At 38.4% G+C, this 27,536-nt stretch overlaps 1 protein-coding gene across 1 annotated transcript in view; it reads left to right on the forward strand.

Annotated features, from left to right (window-relative positions):
• Window positions 1-235: 235 nt before the first annotated feature.
• The window catches only part of LOC106088897 (mucin-5AC), a 40,450-nt gene continuing 13,149 nt past the window's right edge, over window positions 236-27,536 (forward strand). Inside the window, exons 1-2 of the mRNA XM_013254604.2 lie at window positions 236-545; window positions 18,827-19,162. Coding sequence (XP_013110058.2) covers window positions 446-545; window positions 18,827-19,162 — 436 coding nt within the window. The 5' untranslated portion in view covers window positions 236-445. The remainder of the gene's footprint in view (window positions 546-18,826; window positions 19,163-27,536) is intronic.

Genomic DNA, 27,536 nt, shown 5'->3' on the forward strand with positions numbered 1-27,536 from the left:
CTTCACAAAAATGAAATGTCTTAATCTAAGAAAATTGTGATTTCTTCCAAGAATTTGAAGTGTGTACTCATGCATGCAAGGAATTTGAATATCATAATAAAAAATTACGAGTAACTAATTTGCTAGCATGAATGGCAATGGCCAATGCGTAACCCTCTGACATACTTAAGTCAAAGAACAACTACAACATTTTTGCTGGCAAAAAACAGAAAAAAATCAAAATACAGTGGCATAAGTAACACGAGGAGCAACAGCACCAGCCAAATTATCCATTTCCTCTGAACGGTAGCGTGTCCGCATGTGAGCATGCGCATGAATGTGTTTTGGAATTTCATCAAATTTAGCACTCATTAATCATAAATAAATTTGTTCATACCCAACGAAAGTCTTGGGGTCGCATATTTAATACCGTTCCTAAATTCAGCTACGGTAACCTACAGTCAGCATGGCATCACTTCGATTGGTGAATATTTTGACGCTTGCCATAGCGGCAGTGGTGATCATTTTACCCACACAGCTGGAAGCCTATTACACACAGAATACAGGTAAGTGGTTAGCATTGCTTTAAAAAGGGTTTTCTGTCTTATTGCTGCTGTGAAGTTTTTCTAAAGCGTTTTTGTTTTGCTAATGATAATGGTCTGGATAATGTGTCTGAATTTTTAATTTTTATTGTCTTTTTGGGTAATTAAGTTATCACAAAGTGTCTTAACTCTTTTGATATTCTTTAGAGCTAAGTTTTTATGTGCCTAATTCTCAAATGTTTGCTTAGCTAATTGCATGTTAAACACATACCTGATCATCTCCATTGATAGCCAACGTGCTTCCACTGAAATAGGTTACTCCACTTTTGTTCCTCATCATTGGTTTCCACTTAGAAAGTCACTATAAATGGTAAAACTTTCATTTTCAACTTTATTTAATGTTAATTTAATCATTCTTAATGATTTCAAAGACCTTATACTATAAAATCAAGTAAAAGCGCTTCATATTCTACTCTGCCGAACTTTAACTGCCCTCTAAACTGGATTCTACTTCTACAGATATTACCTCAGTTATTATCTTAATTCGAAGAAATTAAATATGGTGATGATTGATTATTCTTGGGGCCTCAAGAATTCAAATTGGGGGAGTGGTTCATATGGATGAATATTTCCTTTCATTGACCAATTTGGGCGTCATTTGGTATTGTGGGTAGAGGGCATAAGTTTACTTCACGTATTTAATTACAACTAATTCGAAAAAAAAATAGATGCGTCTATAGGCACAGATTCGGAAGAAGCCTTTCAACGATATTAAAAATACAACTTTAGATGTTTCGCTCCCCAAGTCTCTCAGTTATTTGAATAAAAACCTAGAGTCTAGTGATATTCGTCCAAAGATAGCAACATTGAACGTCATGGTATATTCGGATGTTCTTAAAAAGTTACTTAAATCTATTCTAGATTGTCGGTAGTCTCCATAACCCTTACAAATTTCCTTGGACCTTCCTCAGATTGTATCGGACAGGCTGTCATTGGCATACTTCAGTGTTCTTAGGGACTTTGCTGGGCCCTCAAGTTTAAACCGATTCACCCTGAAAAGAGTTGGTTAGATTTTGCCAGGAGAAGAATGTAGTTGAGAGAAAAAGTATTACAATACATTTTCCAAACGCTAGGGTTCTTAAAATCCTTCAGATTACATGTCTATAACTCAGAACTGAAGCCCCAATCAAACACCGGTCGATGTGTCATGCAATATTCTTACCGAACTCTAGCTTTGTCAAGTACATCTACAAGTCAAAAACAGTTTTTATCCAACAAATTCAACAAGGTCAAGATGTGGGTGCGTAGATGCGTTGTTAAAATGCAGCAGCGCTTACTGAAGAATTTTCTAATGAGCTATCATCCATATCGCTCAAATCCCACGGATTTTTGTTAGCGAAAACTTCCTCCTTACAGATACAGATCCCAACATGTTAATCGGCTGTAATCGCAAAGAATTCTATTCTAAGTTTAGCTAATGAAGGAAAGATAGATAACCAGCTAAGCAAGGCCACTAAGAAAGGCTGTATGAATATTTAAGTGGGTGTAAGCGTGAAAGAAGGGAATTCAGAACTTGCTTCTACAGAAGCATTTAAATTTATTATTACAAGATTAAACGAATCTAGAGGAGTTATACCTTCTGACTTGAAGCCAAAACAACAGTGTCTAAATTGCTTATAGATAAGGGGAATGGAAGAAACCTTCTCGTTGAACCTGCCTGTTCGCTTTTAAGAGCCTAATAAGTTTTTTTTTACTAGTGCAAAACTGCCCATCAGCAGATGTTCTTTTGCTTGCCCTCCCTCGATATCCACAGCTTTTGAAGAAATCTATTATAATGTTTCCCATAGGACAGTGAACAATCATGACTTCCACGATGAGCTGGACTTTTGGTATATCAAAGGGAAGCAAGTTTTGATTGAGCCACAGAAACTGGTTCTTTCATCGCTCGCAATTCATGACCATTTCTGTTGAACATTAGGCCTTACCTCAAATTAGCTTATATCTCGATAGCAGGGCTGCGGAGTCGGTGTCGGAGTCTTGGAGTCGAGCAATTTTGTGCGAAATTAGAGTAGAGTCAGAGTATCCACAAAAAAAAAAAAATTTAAATACTACCATCTTTTTTAAATCGAAACAAGTAAAAAGGCGTTAAGTGGGGCCGGGCCGAACATTGGATACTCACCGCCTCAGCTCTATATGCAAACTATCTTTCGTCAAAATCCGAAGGGGCCTACCCCATGCCCCATAGCAGCTATATCGAAATATGTCTCGATTTAGACCAAATACTTGTTCAATTGTGTATGACAAAATATTGGTCTTTTAAGTAGCTACATATAAAAATAAACCGATCTAAACCATATACGGCACGAATGTTGAAAAGCCTAACACAACTCACTGTCCAAATTTCGGCGAAATCGGACAATAAATGCGCCTGTTATGGACCAAAACCCCCAAATCAAGAAATCGGTCTTTTTGGCAGCTATATCCAAATCTGGACCGATCTGAGCCAAGTTGAAAAAGTATGTCGAGGGGTTTAACTTTACTCACTGTCCCAAATTTCGGCGACACCGGGCAACAAATGCACTTTTTATGGGCCCAAAACATTAAATCGAAAGATCGGTCTATATGGCAGCTATATTAAAATCTAGACCGATCTAGGCCAAATTGAAGAAGGATGTCGAAGAGCATAACACAACTCACTGTTCCAAAATTTGGCCACATCGGACAATAAATTCGCCTTTTATGTTCGCAAGACCCTAAATCGGCGGATCAGTCTATATGATAGCTATATTCAAATCTGGACCGATCTGGGTCAAATTAAAGAAGGATATCGAAGGACCTAACACAACTCACTGTCCAAAATTTCAATAAAAGCAGATAATAAATGTGGCTTTTATGGGTCTAAGACCATAAATCGGCGGATCGGTCTATATGGCGGCTATATCAGGATATAGTCCGATATAGCCCATCTTTGAACTTAACTTTCTTATGAACATAAAATAATCTGTGTAAAATTTCAGCTCGATATATTGTATTTATGTTTAAAAACAGTAGCGTTAGTTCAACAGACAGGGGACAGACGGACGGACATGGCTAGATCATCTTAGATTTTTCCGCTGATCAAGAATACATATTCTTTATAGGGTCGGAAACGGATATTTCGATGTGTTGCAAATGGAATGACAAGATGAATATACCCCCATACTTCGGTTGTGGGAATGAAAAAGTTGATAATTATACCCACCAATAAAGGATGGGGTATACTAATAATCTAGTCATTCCGTTTGTAACACCTCGAAATATTGGTCTAAGACCCCATAAAGTACATATATTCTTGATCGTCTCGACGCCCTGAGTCAATCTAACCATGTCCGTCCGTCCGTCTGTCGAAATCACGAAAGCGATCGAACGCGTAAAGCTAGGAGCTTTGCACAGATACTAAAAATCTATGTAGGTCGTTTGGGATTGCAACTGGGCCATATCGGTTCTGATTTAGATATAGCTCCCAAATAAACCGATCTCCCAATTTGACTTCATGGGCCCCTGGAAGCCGCAATTTTTGTGAGATTTGGCTAAAAATTTTCATTCTGTGTTCTGTTATGACTTTTTATACCCTCCACCATAAGATGGGGGGTATACTAATATCGTCATTCTGTTTGTAACTACTCGAAATATTCGTCTGAGACCCCATAAAGTATATATATTCTTGATCGTCGTGACATTTTATGTCGATCTAGCCATGTCCGTCCGTCTGTCCGTCCGTCCGTCCGTCCGTCTGTCTGTCGAAAGCACGCTAACTTCCGAAGGAGTAAAGCTAGCCGCTTGAAATTTTGCACAAATACTTCTTATTAGTGTAGGTCGGTTGGTATTGTAAATGGGTCATATCGGTCCATGTTTTGATATAGCTGCCATATAAACCGATCTTGGGTCTTGACTTCTTGAGCCTCTAGAGTGCGCAATTCTTATCCGATTGGAATGAAATTTTGCAGGACGTGTTTTGTTATAATATCCAACGACTGTGCCAAGTATGGTTCAAATCGGTCCATAACCTGATATAGCTGCCATATAAACCGATCTTGGGTCTTGACTTCTTGAGCCTCTAGAGTGCGCAATTCTTGTCCGATTGGAATGAAATTTTGCACGACGTGTTTTGTTATGGTATCCAACAACCGTGCCAAGTATAGTTCAAATCGGTCCATAACCTGATATAGCTGCCATATAAACCGATCTTGGGTCATGACTTCTTGTGCCTCTAGAGTGTGAAATTCTTGTCCGATTGGAATGAAATTGTGCACGACGTGTTTTGTTATAATATCCAACGACAGTGCCAAGTATGGTTGAAATCGGTGCATAACCTGATATAGCTGCCATATAAACCGATCTTGGGTCTTGACTTCTTGAGCCTCTAGAGTGCGCAATTCTTATCCGATTGGAATGAAATTTCGCACGACGACGTGTTTTGTCATGATATCCAACAACTGTGCTAAGGATGGTTCAAATCGGTTCATAACCTGATCTAGCTGCCATATAAACCTATCTTGGGTCTTGACTTCTTGAGCCTCTAGAGTGTGCCATTCTTGTCCGATTGGAATGAAATTTTGCACGACGTGTTTTGTTATGATATCCAATAACTGTGCCAAGTATGGTTCAAATCGGATCATAACCTAATATAGCTGTCATATAAACCGATATGGGATCTTGACTTCTTGAGCCTCTAGAGGTCGCAATTATTATCCGATTTGCCTGAAATTTTGTACGACGGATCCTCTCATGACTATCAACATACGTGCTTATGATGGTCTGAATCTGTCTATAGCCCGATACAGCTCCCATATAAATCGATCTATTTTACTTCTTGAGCCCCCAAAGGGCGCAATTCTCATTCGAATTGGCTGACATTTTACACAGTTCTCCAACATATAATTTAGTTGTGGTCCAAACCGGACCATATCTTGATATCGCTCTAATAGCAGAGCAAATCTTTTCTTATATCCTTTTTTTGCCTAAGAAGAGATGCCGGGAAAAGAACTCGACAAATGCGATCCATGATGGAGGGTATATAAGATTCGGCCCGGCCGAACTTAGCACGCTTTTACTTGTTGGATATTAATGAAATTCTATGTTTCTGGAACGCTTGCAGAATTCCAGACGCTGAACTCAATTTTCGACGTTCAAAGTTCTTCAATCGTCGCTGGCTTGTTGGCATAGACCATAGACATGACTTAGCGCCACAGGAAATAGTTTGCAAATGCAAGTTTATCCATGAACATTCCATTAATTAACAGGGGCAAACTTCTCACATATCAATGAGTGCTGTCCGATTCAAGTTTAAGCTCAATGATAAGATTTCGAACGGCGTGTCGCAGTGGGACACCTCTTTTGAGGAGAAGCTTTTTCATGGCTGCCACACCAAATAGTATAGTAGCTCAAAAATGTCGTCAGCATTAGGAGGTGATAACCACCGTTGAAAATTTGTTCAGATGTTCTCGGCAGTATTTGAACCCGGGTGTTCAGCTTCATAGGCGGACATACTAATATCTGCGCTACAGTGGCCTCCACAGGAAATAGTCTAATGGCGTCAAATCGAATGACCGAGGATGCCAATCGCCTGGACCATTTTGTGAGGTAACACTTTCTCCAAACTTGGTTTCCCATAAATTTATTATGATATTTGTTGTGTGGCTTGTGGCGCCGCCCTGTCGGAACCTCATATTCTCCAAGTCCATATCATACATTTGTGGCCAAAAATATTCTGTTATCATGCCGGTCATCATCACGAAAGAAGTACGGTCCAATAACGCTGCCAGACTATAGACCGCACCAAACCGTAATTTTTTCGGGATGCAATGATTATTCATGGAGTACATGCCTGACCAATCGCGCATATTTTCAGCCAGATATGAGCATCATCGCTGAAGATGACAAACTTAAATGTAGGTATAACATATTTTTATTGTTATTCAAAATCCGCCGTCGACTGAACTCGAAAGCATTCCTCCTTCTCTGGTTAGCGCGGTATTACAGGGGTCGTATGGCCTAAGTGAATCTGAGCACAGACTGCTACTATAACCTTATATTGTACAACCAAATCACCATTCATGGTCATTAACAAATTCAGTGCGAAATTCATCAAATAACAAATGACTTCAACTTAAAAACCATTTTTGTATGAAAGAATATTCGATGTTATTTCATTTAATTATATTTTGCATCATAAAGGCTGTTTTATATTGTTCTTCTAAAGTGTTGATATTGTGAAAGTGAAATTTCTAAGACCGTTAAAAGAGAAAACTTGTAAAGATTTACAAATTAGTTAATGGAATTGTCATTTAATACTGCTCCAGGGTTATTTTGCATAATTGTTTATGCTGCTTATCGTTGTCATTGTCATGTGGCCAAAATCATTAAGTTTAGAATATCGCTTCTTGTCACTGATATTCTGTTCACAATCAGATCATTATATTTTTCAACAAAAGTGAAACTTAATGTTATTGGAACTGTTGACAGGTATGTCAACACATTTTAAACAATCTTCAAACTATTTAATATGCGTGTTGTGCGATTACAATTTAAATAAATAAATGGAATTGATGAAAACTGGGAACAGGCCGAATTTTAGATAGATTGATAAGCATACCGATTGACCCAGAATTACTCTCTGATTCGATTAAGCTATGTCCGTCTATCTGTCCGTCCGTCTGTCTGTCCATGTTAAATTGTGAACAAAGTACTGGTCGCAATTTTCATCCAATCATCTTAAAATTTTACACCGGTATTTTTTTACTTAAAAGACGAAGCCTATTGAAATTGGAAAAATCGGTCAGACTTGGGTATAGCTCCCATATATATTTATATATCGCCCGATTTTCACTTTTAGAGCCACTGCTAGCGCATTTATTTGCCAATCTTTCCAAAAAAATCAAGAACGCTTCCTCGACAACTATCACAAGATCGAAGAAGTTTGGTCGAAATCGGTTCAGACTTAGGTATAGCTCTCGTATATATGTTTGTCCGGTTTTGAGCAATACTGCAATAATGTGGTTATTTGTCATCCAATTCTCTCAAAATTTGGCAAGAAGGATTTTCTTATGACTCTCGATATAACTGATGAATTTCATAGAAATCGGTTCAGATTTAGATATAACTTCCATATTCATATGTAACCCCCTAGTTGACCTCTACGGAGGTCAAAATTATTATTGAGTGGCAAAATGCAATAAGTCTTTGCTCACAATATCAAAATCCTTTATTGATTCTGCCAAATCTATTCGTCCCCCTCAGTGAAGTCCCCCTTACCACAATTCACGTATGCGAACGTTTTTCCCAATGCTCGTAACAATTGCTAAAGTAAATTTCCGGAATGGCGTTCAATTAGAGCAGCGATTCAAGTTAAATGCCTTCAATTGGCTCAAACTGAAGCTGTCGCTTGACACCTCATTCGAATAAAGTGGTAATGGAACGATATTGGTTGAATTTTTGGGGAAAACTCACGTAGAATTAATGCAATACTCGAAGCTGTTTTTCATCTGATCCCTCCGATAGTCTAAAGATATCATTAAGTTCAATTTCTTGATTTTATTGACATGTTGATCATTGATAGCTTTGTCAGCTTATGTACCGATTTGAATCATACTTAGCACAGTTGATGCAAGTGATAGGAAAACACAAAAAAATTACATGCAAATCATATAAGAATTGCGTCCTCTTAAAGCTGAAGAAGTCAAGACCCCAGATCGGTTTATTTGCCAGCTATATCAGGTTATGAACCAATTTGCACCATACTTAGCACAGTTTTTGGAAGTTATAACAAAACACCTTAACCGGAATAAGAATTGCGCCCTCCAGCGGCTCAAGAAGTTAAGGTCCAAGATCGGTTTATATGGCAGCTATATCAGGTTATGAACCGATTTTGATCATGCTTAGCAAAGTCTTTGCAAGTGATACCAAAACACCAATTGCAAAATTACAGCTAAATCGGATAAAAATTGCACCCTCTAAAAGCTGAAGAAATCAAGACCGCAGATGGGTTCATTTGGCAGCTATAATAGGTATTTAAACGATTTGCACCATACTTCGCACAGTTGTTGAAAGCTATAACATAACACCTCATGCAAAACTTGAGACAAATCGGATGAGAATTTCGCCCTCTAGAGGATCAAGAAGTCAAGACCCAAGATCGGTCTATATGGCAGCTATATCAAAACATGGACCGATTTGGCCCATTTACAATCCCAACTGACCTACACATATAAAAAGTGTTTATGCAAAATTTCAAGCGCGTAGCTTTACTCCTTCTAAAGTTAGCGTGCTTTCCCCCATCCTATGGTGGAGGGTATAATAATTGGGTTCTAAAACCTATGTGGTCCCCCCGATTCGCCCCAAAAGTACCGCCCAAAGTCAAAAGTGAGCCGATCGCGACAATATGGAGCTCAAAAAGGAATTCGGGAGAAGAATATGAATATGATTTTAAAAATTGGGTCCAAGTACCTAGAGGGCCGCGGTAGGCTCAAAACCGTCCAAAAGTATTTGGAAGTAGATTACGAGAATGACATTGAAAATGAGGTCCAAGTAACAGAGTGGCCGCCCACCCCTTAAACTTCTCCCAAAATGGGAATATAAGGCGATCATAAGAGGTAAGGTTAGGTTTAAGTGGCAGTCTGCCATCAGACTCACTTAGACTTTTTCGTCCATGGTGATACCACAGAAGCAGAAGAAGGAAGATGCCTTCTAGTTACTACCGTTTAACCATTCAGATCGCTTTAAAAAGCCCAACAACTTGTGATGTGCTCACATTTGCTAAATCAGACAGGTTCTCAAAGAAATGAGAACCTAAAGTGGAACTCCTTCTGACTGCCAGTGCTGGACACACACACAGAAAGTGTTCTATAGTCTCTTCCTCTTCGATGTGAGCTTCTGCAAAATTCATTACTGGCAACCTTCAGTCTGTCAGCTTGTTTCCCGTTTAGACAGTGACTTGTCGTGACGGACACTATGACTGAGATGTCTATTCTATCCAATGACATCAAAGCAGCAGACTTCTTCAAGATTATCTAGATTAGGCCACATCATTTTGGAATGCTCACATGCTTTGTGACCATCGACCATTCCTTGCCCTTCGATACTGATCCTAAAAATTTAGCTTATATACCCACAGATTCTAGTTTCCCTGGAATGTGTAAGGTAATTCCTAGTCTCGCAAGCTCGTCCGCTTTAAAATTCCCTGGTATATCTCTGTGGCTCGGCACCCAGAACAGGTGATTTTTGAATTGTTCAGCCATCTCGTTGAGAGATCTGCGACAGTCGAGGGCGGTTTTTATTTTCAGAAATACACATAAAAGGTACTCGAAAGACAATTACGAATATGAAATTAAAATTTGTGTCCAGGTACCTAGGTGGCGATCTACCCCTTAAATCATCCCAAATAGGTTAACTGCCCAAAATCATGACTATATAGGGTTGATATATATTTTTGAGTAGAGTGCGAACCTAACCTTCAAATTTGTATACATGTGTCAGGTGGGTATTCGGGATTTATATATGATACTTATTAAATAAGAAACATATTTTCGCGTGGTGTTAATGAAGGCACAGGGAAGTGGGTCAAGTAGACTCAAAAACGGCTGGACCGATTTTCATAAAATTTTCACAGATGATAGATTTTGCATTCAAATAACCGTGGGGTTTTGGGGTAGGAAGCCCAAAACCCACCCAAACGGACATGTTTACCGATTGGGACAATGTGGGTATGGGTAATGAACGGTATTTAAGAGTAGAGTACGAACTTGATACAACAATTTGATCTCATGTGTAGGGGGCCAGCCCCACCCCCATATAGATGTCAAATGAAAGGTAGTTGGAAGTAGAATACGAAACTTTTTAAAAATTTGAAGTCAAGCTCCAGGTGGGCCGCCATATCAAAAACCACCCCCAAACGGACAAGAAGCCGATCAGAATTGTATGGGATACCACCGAAAGGTACGTGAGAGTAGAATAAGAAACCTATATAAACATTTTGAGACCATAACCGAGCGGGTCATCCCACCCCAAAATTACGCACCAAATGAACAGGTACACCAAACGGGATAATATGGGATTCTAATGAATGGTATTTGAGAGTTAAACACAAATATAAATCATTTTCATATTGGGACCATATCAAAAGGGGGCCGCAAACACTTTAAGGTATAGCGAAGCACACCGGTACATCAAGTTAATTATAAATCACCATTTTAAACTTTCCTAACTTAAAGGAACATATCAAAGAATATTTATAAACGAATATTTCCAATTTTTACATTGAATAAAAGCGGAAGGGATTAGCATTCGTGCTTTAAAAATGACTAATTTGTGAAGTTAACCAAAATAATCTTAATGTGATTTGACATAAACACTACATGGTGGTAAAGACGTGAGTGTCTGGGTATTGTCTCTTTTCTCAAGTTGCTTCATGTTCTTATACTTAAAGGAAAAAAAGCCGTACACTACGACAAAATTTACAAAATGAAGTTGTTGCGGAAAACTCCATTCACTTTAAAATGTCAATAATGCTGACAGGAAAGCAAAACAAAAACGAAATCTAAGAAAACTCCCAAAAAAGACAACAATAATGGTCTTAGCCAATGTTAATCTGGGCCATTTGCAAGAAATTCCCTTCTGAAATCCCAAAAGAGGAAAAGCAAAAGCAACTTCAGCACAATAACAATTGAACCAAAGCAAATTGCGCCAGATTAAATCTCCAGGGGCTTTTTGAAAGGCTTTACCACCACCAACAATTCTAAAGTAAAATTTCCAAGTATAAGATTATTGTGGTAGCTGCCACTGCCAGCAGATTTCCTCTGCCCATCTAATGACTATAACAGTTGATGTTTTTTTGAATGGTTTTCTCGTCAGAATCGCCTCAAAAGTTTTAATAAATTGACTTTTCGGGTGTAATTTAAATGATATTTTTTGTGGTTGCTTTAGTTGATGTTAGGGTTGTGAAGCAAATGATATTCCTGTACTTTCTCCATTGAGAATTAATTACAACAACAACAAAATAAAACCTTTAACCAAAGCTTTTGAATTGTATATGGTACTGCTGTGACATACATTCATCTGTATGCATTGAATTTTTACAAATTGTTGATAGGAGAAGAGGAAATGGTCAATAATGCTTCAAAATATGTCTGCAAACTTCTTGAGCATAATTCATATTCGATTAGGCTGAACATTTGTATATGGTGTTTTGTTATGACTCTTATAATAGTCGAACTTGCGAATCGCCATGCATGATTAAGGGTATAATATTTCGGCCCGGTTTACTATATTTAGAAAACTACTTTAGGTTCTCAGGGATTTTTTATTCCCACCACCGTAGGATAGGTTTTTGCAACATATCCGTTTGCAACACATTGAAATATCAGTTTCCGACCCTACAAAGTATATATATTTCGGATCGTCGTAAAATTCTAAGACGATTTAACGATGCCCGAGTCTGTCCGTCTAACCGTCTACCCTTCTGTTCCGTCCCATAATGGCATGAGGTTGTGTTGAAGGTGGGGTGGACCCCAGGGTCTTTGTCTCGAAAATGAATATAAATTTCCCGAAAATCAATAAATTTCCACCCCAAATAGCTTTTATTGTATATAATAGGGAGGTATATTGGGGCGGGGCGGCTCCCCAAACACATGACTCTTAATTGTAGTGATTGGTCCATATATCCGTTAGGCGGGTTTTGGGCTGTCCCCGCGGCACCCTCAACAATATAAACCATGTTTTTTTTTTTGGTGATTGTTAGAGTGCAAAGAATTTCGAACTAATCGCATTACCAATCTCCGAGATCTGGTATTTTTGAAATTTGGGTAATGAGATGTGCTTTTTAGGGGAGACATTTCGACTCAAATATGGATATCAAATTCATGTCCACTCCCAAACCCCTTTACTTTGAACCCCATTTTGTCATGGTCGGTAAGTATGAACCGTTTGGTGGATGTTTTGGGTCTGGGGAGGCCACCGGCACTTTGCCCTGAAAATAAATATCAAATTCGTTCTTTACTCCCAAATACCGTTGATTTGAGCTCCATATTGCTATATAGTCGGAATTAAAGCTCAGATTAAGGGGTGATTTAGGGCGTAACCCCAAAATTGGATATCAAATTCGTTTTCTACTCTCAAATACCTTTAATTTGAGTCCCACATTGCAATAATGGGTCAATTAATTTATTCGACGTAATTTTAGGAGGAAAAGAGCCAGCTTGACTTGAACGAAAATGTTAATGTCATATTTATAATCTACTCCCAAATATCTTTCATTTGAATCCTATATAGCAATGGTCGGCTGATATGCCCATTTGAGGGTATTTGGGGGTGAGGCGACCCCCCATTACTTGGACCTAATTATTTATGACATAATTGTAATCTACAGCCGGATACTTTTCATTTGAGTCCCATATTGATAGGAACGTCGAATATTTCTGTTTAGAGGCGTTTTGGGTTGGGGCGGCCCGCTGGGTACTTGGACCCAAAATTTAATATAATGATATTCATTTTCTAGTCTCAGTCCTCTTTTGGTTTTGGGTGGCGTTTTTGGTGTAAGGGGGTGGATCAGCCACCATGCGAAATCTAAAAATTTTATAACCCATGTTTAATTTTTTTGATTCTACGAAACAAACAAACAAATCGAGTGTCATATAGTCATGATGGGCCATATACCCATTTGGGGAGTTTTTAGGGGGTGGGGTGACCCCCTACACTTCGATCTGATTTTAAATGCCAGATTCGTAATCTACTCCCGAATACCTTTCATTTAAGATGTGGACGAACCATTTGTTTGTTCTTAGACATTTTGGGGTTAGGGCGACTTCCTGGGTACTTGGACACAATTTTTAATGCCATATTCGGATTCTATTATTTAATACCTTTCATTTGATATCCATGTTGTCTTTATCGGTCCATTTTTGATTTTGGGTAGTGTTTTTGGGGTAACGGGGGAGGGTCCGCCCCCTTTCGATATCAACAAATTATAAAGCATAGTTATTCTTCTTGACCTGATATTTGTAATCTATTCCCGGATACCTTTCATTTGAGTCCCATACTGTCATGATCGTTAAATAAATCTATTATAAGGGGTTTTGGGGCTGGGATTTATTATGATATTCGTACTCTACTCTTGAATACCTTTCATTTGAATCCCATATTGTCCCGATCGCTCCACTTTTATTTTTGGGTAGTACTTTTGTGGTAATGGGTAGGGTCCGTCCGCCTCCCGATATCAAAAAATTATATAGCCTATGTTTCCTTCCAGACCAACCTATAAAATCTGTGAAAATTTGAAGGTAACCGGTTCAGCCGTTTTTGGGTCTATACGGAACAAACAAACAAACCGACAAACAAACAAACACAAATTGAATTTTATGTAAAAGATAGCTGCCATATATGCCGATCTGACGATAAGGGGTCTGAAGCCAATAAAAGCTTTATTTATTACCCGATTTCGCTGAAATTTGAAACTGTGAGTAGGTTAAGACCTCCCAACATCCGACTTAAATGTGGTTCTGATCGGACTATATTTAGATATAGCTGCCATATAGACCGATCTACCGATAAGGGGAGTGAAGCCCATAAAAGCTTTATTGATTACCCGATTTCGCCGAAATTTCAAACAGTGAGTTTTTCTGAGCCTCACGATATCCGACTTTAAAATGGTTCCGATCGGTTTATAATTGGATATATCTGCCAAAAAGGCCAATATTTTGTTCTACAAAATTGAATAGTGGCATATATATTAGACCACTCAAGTCCGTGCCGAATTCGGGTGCTTAAGTTATCCAATTTTCACTGGATTGTGATGAAATGGGGTTTACACATATACCCGAGGTGTTGGGTATCCTTGTTTTCCCTCACGGCATATAACATTTTGGAACGCACACCATTTCTATTTCTTTGTACACCCAAAAAATATGCCTGTTTTATTTTTATTTCAACATTAAGCTTATCTCTAAATATTTACCTACTTTCGTAATTGGAGCCATTGCCTGTCTGAAATTAAGGCAATGTTTAATAATTTTACCTAGATCTGCCTCTGTTATTGATGTTGATTAAAGTGTCATCATGAATACTTTTTGTGTGGCAACAAATGGCCAAGTGGACAAATTTGTCCACAAGTCTTACCAAAAGCGTGAGTTGTAGAGAACCAAGCTATCGCTTAACCATTCAATGACTTCCACCAACTACAACGCTTACCACTTATCGTTGTCTGGGAAACTTGAAGACGCCTTGTATCACAATTAAACTTGTTCTGATCTTCCATTTGCTTTCGATAAAAATCTTAAGATATTAATTGCAGTAAAAGTGAGAAATCTTGAGAACGCCTAGGCAACAATGTTGCTTGTTACCCACATTTAAAAAATGTAACACACAGTGTGTTGAATCAGTACAAATTACATACTCGTATAAAGCGACGCTAAAGAACTATGGGGCTAAAGTAAAAAGATTCAATTGTCACTGGTATGCATGCGACGGATATTTTTTAAAGATGTGACAAGGTTAGGCTATGTTTTAGTGGCAGTCATACTTACTTGCCCTTTTTGGTTTATTGTGATACCACAGGAATAGGAGAAGGAAGATACTTTCTAGTTCCTACTGCTGAACTACCCATTGTGGTTTAAAAAACCTAATACCTGCGAATGCTCAGCCATCTCATTGATAGATCTGCGACAGTCAAGGCCTGTCTTTGAACTCAGAAATAAATTCTCTAAAGATGTAATGGTTGTATGGCTGCCTAAGAAGATACCCTTAATGTCATTAATACTCAACATGATGCCAACAGTTATTTTTTGCAAGAATCTTCGCTTGATACACACTTCAGTAATCTAGTCATATTAGACCAGTTCTTCTGAATACATCCGAAAGCCCATAAGGCATCCAGTCTTAAACCATACGTATAGATGTTTAGTCAGATAAAACGATAAAAGTCCTAGAGTGGAACCCACAAGGACAGCAAAAAAAGGGGAGGCTGAGAAACATGTGGATCCGCTGTACTAAAAGTGAGTTGGAGTCAATCCATGTATCGTGGAATCAAGCCAAGGCTTTGGCCAACGAAAGAGTTAGATGGAAAGAGCTTTGATGCTCTAGGTTCAAGCTGAACATTTCACTATTGGTATTGTACTATCGCAAATATTAGAAGTCTACCTTCTGTTACCAGGGATGTTGTAATTCAATCAGATCTTGTGGTACGGTACTTTTTATCAAAAAGCTGATTAGACAAAATATAATCCACACTGCCTGATATATTGGGGAATTTTGTCAAGTTAAACAAAATGCCTTTAGCTACAGCAAGGCCAAAGACATTGCTCCTTCAAACACACAAAATTGGTCACCGCAACGCGTGTAGCCACAGAGGGGGTCAAGTGTAGTACCAAATTCTGTTCATCGGATGGTGTCTATCCTTGCACGGCCATAATGGAACTCACTTACAACCAGAGAAATTTGTCTGCTGGTTTTAGCTTGGCAAAATTCTTGCTTATTTTGGTCTTCCTTCATCTCAAATGTAGACATATGGTACGATCTGAACGATATTCAATGCTATTTTAATTTTTTTATAGGCCCAATACACAATATCTGGAGATCGGTCTATATAGCAGCTATATTCTAATATGTCCTGATCTGGACAACATTTGACAGGAATGGGTAAGGGTCTACCAGAACTCACTGTGCCAATTTTCATCGTCCAAATCGGGTAATAAATGGATCTTTTATGGCCTTAATTCCCTATATCAGGAGATCGAGTTGTCGGTCTATAGGGCAGCTATATCCAAACATGATCCGATCTGAAATACATTTCACAGAAATGGGTACGGTTCTACCAGAACTCACTGTGCCTAATTTTGAAATCGGATGAAAAACGACCAATTTGTTGCCTCAAGACTTTAAGTCTGGAGATCGGTTTATATATCGGCTATATATATAACTTAATTCTGATTTTATAAGATCAGAAGGTCAGGTTTACATACAAAGAATAAGAAATCATCAAAAATTGTTTGGAAAACGTTTTATACCCAAAATGCATGGAAAATTATTAATACCCAGCTTTTGGGTATATATGCGTAAATACCCTAGTATTTACCCAATTTACCGAGTAAATATCTTTTGGATATTTACCTATCTCTATTAATGTGTTAACTTCTTTACAGTCTTAAACATTACGGATAAAAAACAAATCCACTTATCTGTAGAATTTAAAATTAACGAAATAATTGTCATAGATGTTAAGAAACTAGCGGACCCTCCCCCTTACCACAATTTTCGAAAACGCCAGATCTTGGAGATGAGTGCACCGATTTAAGTGAAATTTCGAATGTCACCTTATGGTTCCCAAAAAATACGAAATTGTTATAAAATTTTGGGCCAAAAAACCTGGGTGACTCACCATCCCAAACCCCACCCGAACGGACATGTTTACCGATTGGGACAATATGATTATCAAACGAAAGCTATTTAAGAGAAGATTACAAACTTGGAATAAAAATGTAACCCTAAGTATCGGGGGGTACCCCCACATCCAAAAACACCACCCAACAGGATACTTTTACTGCTTTTGGGCAATATGGTTATCAAATGAAAGGTCTTTAAAAGTAGAATACAAATCTAATATAAAAAGGTATTCCTTGGTATCTGAATGGCCTCCCCACACCCTAAAACCCCCAGTAGGACTTATTTACCGATAGGAACAATATGAGACTTAACAAGTTAAAAGGTGCTAAGCTCGGCCGGGCCAAACTTTGGATACCCACAACCTTTCGTCATAGACCGGTGAAAAAACGCATATATTATGCCCCATAGCAGCTATATCAAAATATGATCTGATTTGGACCAAATTCGCACTGACTTTGAGTGGTCTAATAAGTACAAGTCATTGGTCAAAATATTGATCTTTTTCATAGCTATATCCAAATAAAGACCGATTTGAACCATATACGACACGAAAAGCCTGACATAAGTCACTATATCAAATTTCAGGGAAATCGGATTAGAAATGCGTTTTTATGGGGCCAAGACCTTAAATCGTGAGATCGGTCTATATGACAGCTATGTCAAAATCTAGACCATCTGGGCCAATTTAAAGAAGAATGTCGATAAGCTAACCACAACTCACTGTCTCAAATTTCAGCGAAATCGCACAATAAATGTGACTTTTATGGGCCCAAGACTTTAAATCGAGAGGTCGGTCTATATGACAGCTATTTTAAAATCTGGACCGATCTGGACCAAATTGAAGAAGAAACTTGAAGGGCCTAACACAACTCACTGTCCCAAATTTCGGCGACATCGGAAAATCAATGCGCCTTTTTTGGGGCCAAAACCTTTAAGAGCCTTAAGTCTCATAGCCGCAGTGGCTGCCTCACATGTAATCTGTATGTCAATGGGTGGGATATTTAAAATAGAAGGTATTTGGAAGTAGATAAACAAATTTGGGAGATATACATATGGTAATAAGTAAGAAACTTATTTTTTCGCGTAGTACTAATGAAGGTGACTAATGGGGGCCACCGTAGCGCAGATGACGCTGGACGACTGGGTTTAAATCCTAGCGAGATCATCAGAATAAATTTTCAGCGATGGTTTTACCCTTCTAATACTGGCAACATTTGTGAGGAAATATGCCATGTACAAAACTTCTCTCAAAAGAGGTGTCGCCCTGCGGCACGCCGTTCGGACTTGGCTATGGAAAGGAGTTCCGTTATCATTGAGCTTAAAACTTGAATCGGACTGCACTCATTGATATGTGAGAAGTTTGCACCTCTTTAATGAACATGGAGAAAATTTGCATTTACTAATGAAGGCGCAGCAGAGCTGGACGGGTTACTACAGCTAGTTACAGTATAAAATAAAAACTTTTTACGAGGTACAAAGATATTCCTTGCGGAAAGAATAAAAATCACGTCCGCTTCATTCAAATCCCAGTAGCAGTAGAGTACTCCTAACATATTCAATATTTTAGTGAGGTCCATTCAAAAAAATTTATAATGGAAACAAACCACTGTGACAACTCTCATTCAAAACAGTCCATAGCTGCAGTAGCCTACATTTTTGTTAACATTATCATTATATCTTCATTGCTGTCGTCACTACAGCAGCACTCGTATTAGGTAGGTTAGGTACTGGAAAAGACTGAAACAATTTCCTTAACAATTTTTAACTAATTTTCATTCCCAGCATTTGCGGTGTGTTGTCATTATCATTGTAGCGTACCATTTTAAACGACTTTTTAGATGATGTTCATTAATTTTTAAATCGTCTTTGGACTGATTCTGATGCTTTTTCTCTTGCAGGTTGCCACCACAATGGCACTTGGTATGCCGACAAATCACTGGTTCCCACAACCGAGAAATGTCTCAACTGCCAGTGCACCAAAAAGACGTTGGTGTGTCGCCTGAAAGTTTGCCCTGAGATGCCGATGCCGCCGCCTCGTGGCTGTGTTGTTGTCCAAAAGAAGAACACATGTTGTCCGTATCTGTCGTGCGCACGATTGGATGCCTTTTACAAGATACCGGCCACGCGACGTATTATCGCTTATTTGGATCATTACGAGCGTGAATCAATTGATCGCGTAGTCAATGACAATATGTTGCAGAGGCGATCCGATGATACTGAAGTGGATTTGTATGGTAAGTTCTTGTCCCAAGCTAAATACTGTCTACAGTGTATTGCTACAGGGCCGTCTAGATTAGCCTTTAATGGTTATGGTTATTTCAATCTCAAACGTTGTCTTCACGATCGCTTCATTTATGGTAGCGAACCATCAATTATCCAACCATTTACCTGCGATAAGTTAATGTTGTGAGTTTTACAATTAATCATTAATTAAATCAAGCCATGTTTTCTATTAGGTTATCAAGTCATCGAAATATGGCAGTAGGAAAGAAAGAAGAAAGTGATCAAGAAGGCCATTGTCGATAAGTAAACCATGCAGCAATTAAATTAATTAATGAAGGTTAAATCTTCTTATATATAAAAATCTATTTGTGTTTGTTTGTTCCGTATAGACTCAAAAACGGCTAAACGGATTACCTTGAAATTTTCACAGATTGTGCAGGTTGGTCTGGGAGGAAACATTGGCTATATAATTTTTTGATATCGGAAGGGGGCGAACCCTCCCCTTGCCCCAAAAGTACGACCCAAAAATAAAAAAGGACCTATCAGGACAATATGGAACTCCAATGAAAGTTATTCGGGAGTAGATTACGAATATAGTCAGGAAGAAGGAATAGACTTTATTACTTTTTGATATCGAAAGGGAACGAATCGTCCCCCGTTACCCCAAAACACCACCGAAAATCAAAAGTGAACCGATAAGGACAATATGGATATCAAATTAAAGGTATTGAAGAGTAGAATACGAATATTCAAAATTGGGTCCAAGTATCCAGGAAGACGACCTAACCCCAAAACTGATAAAAGCAGACATATTGAACGTCCACATCAATATGGGGCCCAAAAGAAAGGTATTCGGGAGTACATTACGAATCTGGCATACAAAATCAGTGCAGGGGGTCATCCAACCCCCAAAAATGTCCCAAATGGACATATGACCCTTCATATCTATATGAGACTCGATTTTGTTTGTTTGTTCCGTAGAATCAAAAACCCCACCCTCCAAAAACACACCAAATGGGCATATGACCCATCATGACTATATAAGACTCGGTTTGTTTGCTTGTTCTGTAAAATCAAAAACGGTTGAACCGACTTTCTTCAAATTTCCCAGATTGTGTAGGTTTTTGTGGAAGGAAATAAAGGTTTCATAATTTTTCCCCTCCCCTTTACCCCAAAACCCCGCCCAAAACCAAAATGGACTGCACAATATGGGTATGAAATTAAAGGTATTGAATACTAGCAAACGAATTTCGTGCCCGGCCCAAGTATCCAGAGGGCCGTCCCGTCCCCAAAACTCCTCTGAACAGATATATTCGACGTTCCTATCAATATGGGACTCAAATAAAAAAATAAAAAATTTGTCATAAAAAATTAGGTCCAAGTAATGGGATGTCGCCCCAAATACCCCCAAATGAGCATACCACGATTATATGGGATCAAATGAAAAATATTTAAAAGTAGATTACGAATATGACATTAAAATTTGCGTTCAAGTCTATGTAACACTTTTCCTTCTAAAAATACGTCGAATAGGTTAATTGACCCATTACGGCAATATGGGACTCAAATGAAAGTTATTTGAGAGTACAAACCGAATTTGATATCCAATTTTGGAGCCAAGTGTTTGGGGTACGCTCTAAATCACCCCCTAAATCACGGTTCATACTTACGGACCATGGCAATATAGGGGTCAAATTGAAGGTATTCGGGAATGGAGCATGAATTTGATATCCATATTTGAATTGAAATGTCTCCCCTAAAAAGCAATTCTCTTTACCCTAATTTTCTAAAATAGCAGATCTCGGAGATTGGTAATGTGATTTGTTCGAAATTTTTTTGCACTCTCACAGTAACCAAAAACAAAACATCGTTTCTATTGGTGGGGTCGGCGGCCACACAAAACCCGCCAAATTGATATATAGTCCAATGACGTAAAAGAGTCATATGTTGGGAGAGCTGCCGCATCTCAAAGAACTCCCATTTATAATGAAGCTATTTGGGATGGAAATTGGTTGATTTTCGGAAATTGATATTCATTTTCGGGACAAAGGCCCCTGAGTCCACCCCATCCTCAAACACCACTTATTTACCGATCACACCAATATTTATTTACCAATACGGTAATAAAGGACTCAAAAGAAAGGCAAAGAAAATTTGCTGAGAACCAAGCATGGGCAAACTTCTCGCACATCAATGAGTGATTTTAGATTCAATTTTAAACTCAATGATAAGGGATTTTTTTATAGTCGAGTCAGAATGATGTGTACAGTTCGACACCTCTTTTTAGAGAATTTTTACATGACCATTCATGGCATGGAACCTCGCAAATATCGCCAGCATTAAGGGGAGATATTCACCAGGTTGAAAACATTTCTCAATTTAGAAGTTTTCTAATTTTTTTGTCAACATTTTGGGAATTTAACAAGTTAAAGGGCCTAACACCTTTTATGGCCCCAAAACCTCAAATCGAGATATCGGTCTATATGACAGCTTATCCAAATCTGGACTGATCTTGGCCAAATTGAAGGATGTCGGAAGGCCTAATTCAACTCACTGTCCTAAATTTTGGCAAAATCAGATACTAAATGAGCCTTTTATGGGCCCAAGACCTAAAATCGACAGATCGCTCTATATGGCAGCAATATCCAAACCTTGATCGATCTGGGCCAAATTAAAGAGAGATATTGACTGGTCTTAAACAACTCACTGTACCAAATTTCAGCAAAATCGTATAATAAATGTGGATTTTATGGGCCTAAGACCCTAAATCGGCGAATCTGTCTATATGGGGGCTATATCAAGATATAGTCAGATATGGCCCATCTTCAAACTTAACCTGCTTATAGACAAAAAAAAAAAAGAATCTATACAAAGTTTCAGCTCAATATCTCTATTTTAAACACTGTGACGTGATTTCAACAGACATACGGACGGACATGGCTAGATCGTCTTAGATTTGTACGTTGATCAAGAATACATATACTTTGTAGGGTCGGAAATGGATATTTCGATGTGTTGCAAACGGAATGACAAAATGAATATACCCCCAACCTTCAGTGGTGGATATAGAAACACATGAAATTGTGAAATATGCATGAAATCTATAATACGGTTTTATATTTTAATGTTTATAATTTAATTTAATGTTTGAAGATTATTTCACGCAAATTTTGATTGTGACTGCATCTCAAATGGTCCATCCTCTTAGTCCAGTTTTGGCATACTCTTTCCAACATTTCGGCCGGTATCTCTCTAATAAATGCTTCAATGTTGTCTTCCAATGCGTCAATTGAAGCTGGCTTGTCTGTATAGACATGAGCTTTAACATAGCCCCACAAAAAATAGTCTAAGTCCCACGATCTAGGCGGCTAATTGACCGGACCCAAAGGTGAAATGAAATGTTCACTAAACTCGCCTCTCAATTTTAACATTTTTACGCGTGCTGTTGATACCACATGTCATGCAAGTCAAGCTCTTGCATTTTATGCAAAATAAGTTGGATATGATCTCATGATAATTCACAGTTACGTTACGATTCATCTTTGAAGAAGTACGGTCCATTGATTCCACCAACCCATAAACCGCACCAAACTGTGACTTTTTATACCCTCCACCATAGGATGGTAAATTTCGTGATTCTGTTTGAAATACATCGAAATATGCATCTAAGCCCCATAACGTATGTACATTCTTGGTCGTCGGGTGCTTGAAATTTTGCACAGATGATTTTCATTATTATACCCTCCACCATAAGATGGGGGGTATACTAATTTCGTCATTCTGTTTGTAACTACTCGAAATATTCGTCTGAGACCCCATAAAGTATATATATTCTTGATCGTCGTGAAATTTTATGTCGATCTAGCCATGTCCGTCCGTCTGTCCGTCCGTCCGTCCGTCCGTCCGTCTGTCTGTCGAAAGCACGCTAACTTCCGAAGGAGTAAAGCTAGGCGCTTGAAATTTTGCACAAATACTTCTTATTAGTGTAGGTCGGATGGTATTGTAAATGGGCCATATCGGTCCATGTTTTGATATAGCTGCCATATAAGCCGATCTTGGGTCTTGACTTCTTCAGCCTCTAGAGTGCGCAATTCTTATCCGATTGGGATGAAATTTTGCACGACGTGTTTTGTTATGACATCCAACAACTGTGATAAGTATGGTTCAAATCGGTCCATAACCTGATATAGCTGCCATATAAACCGATCTTGGGTCTTGACTTCTTGAGCCTCTAGAGTGCGCAATTCTTATCCGATTGGAATGAAATTTTGCACGACGTGTTTTGTTATTATATCCAACAACTGTGCCAAGTATGGTTCAAATCGGTTCATAACCTGATATAGCTGCCATATACACCGATCTGGGGTCTTGACTTCTTGTGCCTCTAGAGTGCGCAAATCTTATCCCATTGGAATGAAATTTTGCACAACGTGTTTTGTTATGACATCCAACAACTGTGCCAAGTATGGTTCAAATCGGTCCATAACCTGATATAGCTGCCATATAAACCGATCTTGGGTCTTGACTTCTTGAGCCTCTAGAGTGCGCAATTCTTATCCGATTGGAATGAAATTTTGCACGACGTGTTTTGTTACGATATCCAAAAACTGTGCCAAGTATGGTTCAAATCGGTCCATAACCTGATATAGCTGTCATATAAACCGATCTTGGGTCTTGACTTCTTGAGCCTCTAGAGGGCGCAATTCTTATCCAATTTGAATGAATTTTGGCACGTAGTATTTTGTTATGATATCCAACAATTGTGCCAAATATGGTTAAAATCGGTTCATAACCTGATATAGCTGCCATATAAACCGATCTGGGATCTTGACTTCTTGAGCCTCTAGAGGTCGCAATTATTATCCGATTTGCCTGAAATTTTGTACGACGGATTCTCTCATGACCATACGTGTTTATTATTGTCTGAATCGGTTTTTAGCCTGATATAGCTCCCATATAAATCGATATCTCTATTATACTTCTTGAGCCCACAAAGGGCGCAATTCTTATTCGAATTGGCTGACATTTTACACAGGTCTCCAACGTATAATTTAATTGTGGTCCAAACCGGATCATATCTTGATATCGCTCTAATAGCAGAGCAAATCTTTTCTTATATCCTTTTTTTGCCTAAGAAGAGATGCCGGGAAAAGAACTCGACATATGCGATCCATGGTGGAGGGTATATAAGATTCGGCCCGGCCGAACTTAGCACGCTTTTACTTGTTGTAGTTTGGGATTGTAAATTGGCCAAATCGGTCTTTGTTTTGATATAGCTGCCATATAAACCGATTATGGGCCTTGACTTGTTGAGCCTCTAGAGGGCGCAATTCTCGTCTCATTTGACTTCAATTTTTTGCGTAGTGTTTTGGTATTACTTCCAAAAACTGTGCTAAATATGGTTTAAATCGGTTCATAACCTGATATAGCTGCATATAATCTGATCTTAAGTCTTGACTTCTTGAGCCACTAGAGGGAGCAATTCTTATCCGAATTGGCTGTAATTTTGCACTATATGTTTTGTTGTCACTTCTAATAACTGTGCTAAATATGATTTAAATCGGTTCATAACCTCATCTTGATTTCTTGAGCCGCTGGAAGGGGCAATTTTTATCCAATTTGGCTGAAATTTTGTATGAGATTTTTTTTATGACTTCCAACAACTGTGCTTAGTATGGCGCAAATCGGTACATAACCTGATACAGCTGTCTTATAAATCAATCTGGGATCTTGACTTCTTGAGCCTCTAGAGGGCGCAATTCTCATCCGATTTTGCAGAAATTTTGTACAATGGTTTCTCTCATGACCTTCAAAATACGTGTCGAATATGGTCTAAATCGATCTTTAGCTTGATGCAGCTCCCTATAAACCGATCTCCCGATTTTGCGTCTTAAGCCCATAAAAGGCGCAGTTTTTATCCGAGTGGACTGAAATATTGCACAATGATTTCTAAAATGTTCAGCATTCAACTCATTTATGGTTCGAATCGGATTATAACTTGATAGAGTTCCAATAGCATAACAGTTCTTTTTCATTATTCTTTGTTTGCCTAAAAAGAGATACAGCTCAAAGGACTCGACAAATGCGACCCAGGGTATATACGATTCGGCACGGGCAAACTTAGCACGCTCTTACTTGTTCTGGATACATTGGTAGCTCTGGCAGATCTTTACTCCAAAATCGACAATTCTGCTTATTTTCGTACCCATTGAGCCAAAAATTAGCTTCGTCGCTGAATACAAGAAGCGCACTTTGAACTTTCTTAACAGAGAAGGGATTTTTTTAATTAAATTCAATAATTTGCAAGCGTTGTTCGTTTGTAAGACAATTAATGGTTAAATAATATACCAAACTGAGGATATTTGACAATGAAACAAAACACGAAACGTGCGTGAGCTGTTTAAACCATTGTTGCCAAAAAGATAATAGCTAAAAAATCAAAATAAGAATTCATTAATCATAAAAGAAAATTAAAATGTTGTCTAAAATTTCGGGTCAAAATTCATTAAACCTTTGTCCTTAAAAAAAATAATTTAGAGCAGCACGGGACTGAGCAATATTTTGTGTTAAGGCAATTTTTCAAACAAAAGACCTCACGCAAAATTTCAGCCAGATCGGATAAGAAATGCGCCCTCTAGAAGCTTAAGAAGTCAAGACCTAAGATCGGTTTATATGGCAGATATATCAAAACATGGACCGACTTGGCCCATTCCCTATCTCAATCGACCTAAAAACAAGTATTTATGCAAAATTTAAAGCGTATAGCCTTATTTCTTCGAAAGTTAGCGTGCTTAATCTGTGAACAAAAAAAGAGTAAACCCAAAACCAGAACATATATTGTAGACCCCATCCGGTTTTTTTTTTTTGAATTTTTGAGCATTACCATGCAATGAAATAAATAGGGAAATATAGCCTAAAATTAAGATTTGAAAGACCGACAAAATTTTGAAATGTGGAGATGACCAAATTTCGGAGCCTGCTAAATGGCGCCCTGACTACCTAGGACCTTAAAGTTTTGCACACGATCTCGTTAGCAACTCAGCTATTATCATTCGTAGTTTAAAGGATTTATATATGCCAGTTCTCCAACGACAGATTTTTATACCCTCCACCATAAGATGGGGGGTATACTAATTTCGTCATTCTGTTTGTAACTACTCGAAATATTCGTCTGAGACCCCATAAAGTATATATATTCTTGATCGTCGCGACATTTTATGTCGATCTAGCCATGCCCGTCCGTCTGTCCGTCCGTCCGTCCGTCTGTCTGTCGAAAGCACGCTAACTTCCGAAGGAGTAAAGCTAGCCGCTTGAAATTTTGCACAAATACTTCTTATTAGTGTAGGTCGGTTGGTATTGTAAATGGGCCATATCGGTCCATGTTTTGATATAGCTGCCATATAAACCGATCTTGGGTCTTGACCTTTTGAGCCTCTAGAGTGCGCAATTCTTATCCGATTGGAATGAAATTTTGCACGACGTGTTTTGTTACGATATCCAAAAACTGTGCCAAGTATGGTTCAAATCGGTCCATAACCTGATATAGCTGTCATATAAACCGATCTTGGGTCTTGACTTCTTGAGCCTCTAGAGGGCGCAATTCTTATCCAATTTGAATGAATTTTGGCACGTAGTATTTTGTTATGATATCCAACAATTGTGCCAAATATGGTTCAAATCGGTTCATAACCTGATATAGCTGCCATATAAACCGATCTGGGATCTTGACTTCTTGAGCCTCTAGAGGTCGCAATTATTATCCGATTTGCCTGAAATTTTGTACGACGGATTCTCTCATGACCATACGTGTTTATTATTGTCTGAATCGGTTTTTAGCCTGATATAGCTCCCATATAAATCGATATCTCTATTATACTTCTTGAGCCCACAAAGGGCGCAATTCTTATTCGAATTGGCTGACATTTTACACAGGTCTCCAACGTATAATTTAATTGTGGTCCAAACCGGATCATATCTTGATATCGCTCTAATAGCAGAGCAAATCTTTTCTTATATCCTTTTTTTGCCTAAGAAGAGATGCCGGGAAAAGAACTCGACATATGCGATCCATGGTGGAGGGTATATAAGATTCGGCCCGGCCGAACTTAGCACGCTTTTACTTGTTGTAGTTTGGGATTGTAAATTGGCCAAATCGGTCTTTGTTTTGATATAGCTGCCATATAAACCGATTATGGGCCTTGACTTGTTGAGCCTCTAGAGGGCGCAATTCTCGTCTCATTTGACTTCAATTTTTTGCGTAGTGTTTTGGTATTACTTCCAAAAACTGTGCTAAATATGGTTTAAATCGGTTCATAACCTGATATAGCTGCATATAATCTGATCTTAAGTCTTGACTTCTTGAGCCACTAGAGGGAGCAATTCTTA

This window comes from Stomoxys calcitrans, chromosome 3, assembly GCF_963082655.1.
Source record: "Stomoxys calcitrans chromosome 3, idStoCalc2.1, whole genome shotgun sequence".
In the NCBI taxonomy this organism is placed as follows: domain Eukaryota; kingdom Metazoa; phylum Arthropoda; class Insecta; order Diptera; family Muscidae; genus Stomoxys; species Stomoxys calcitrans.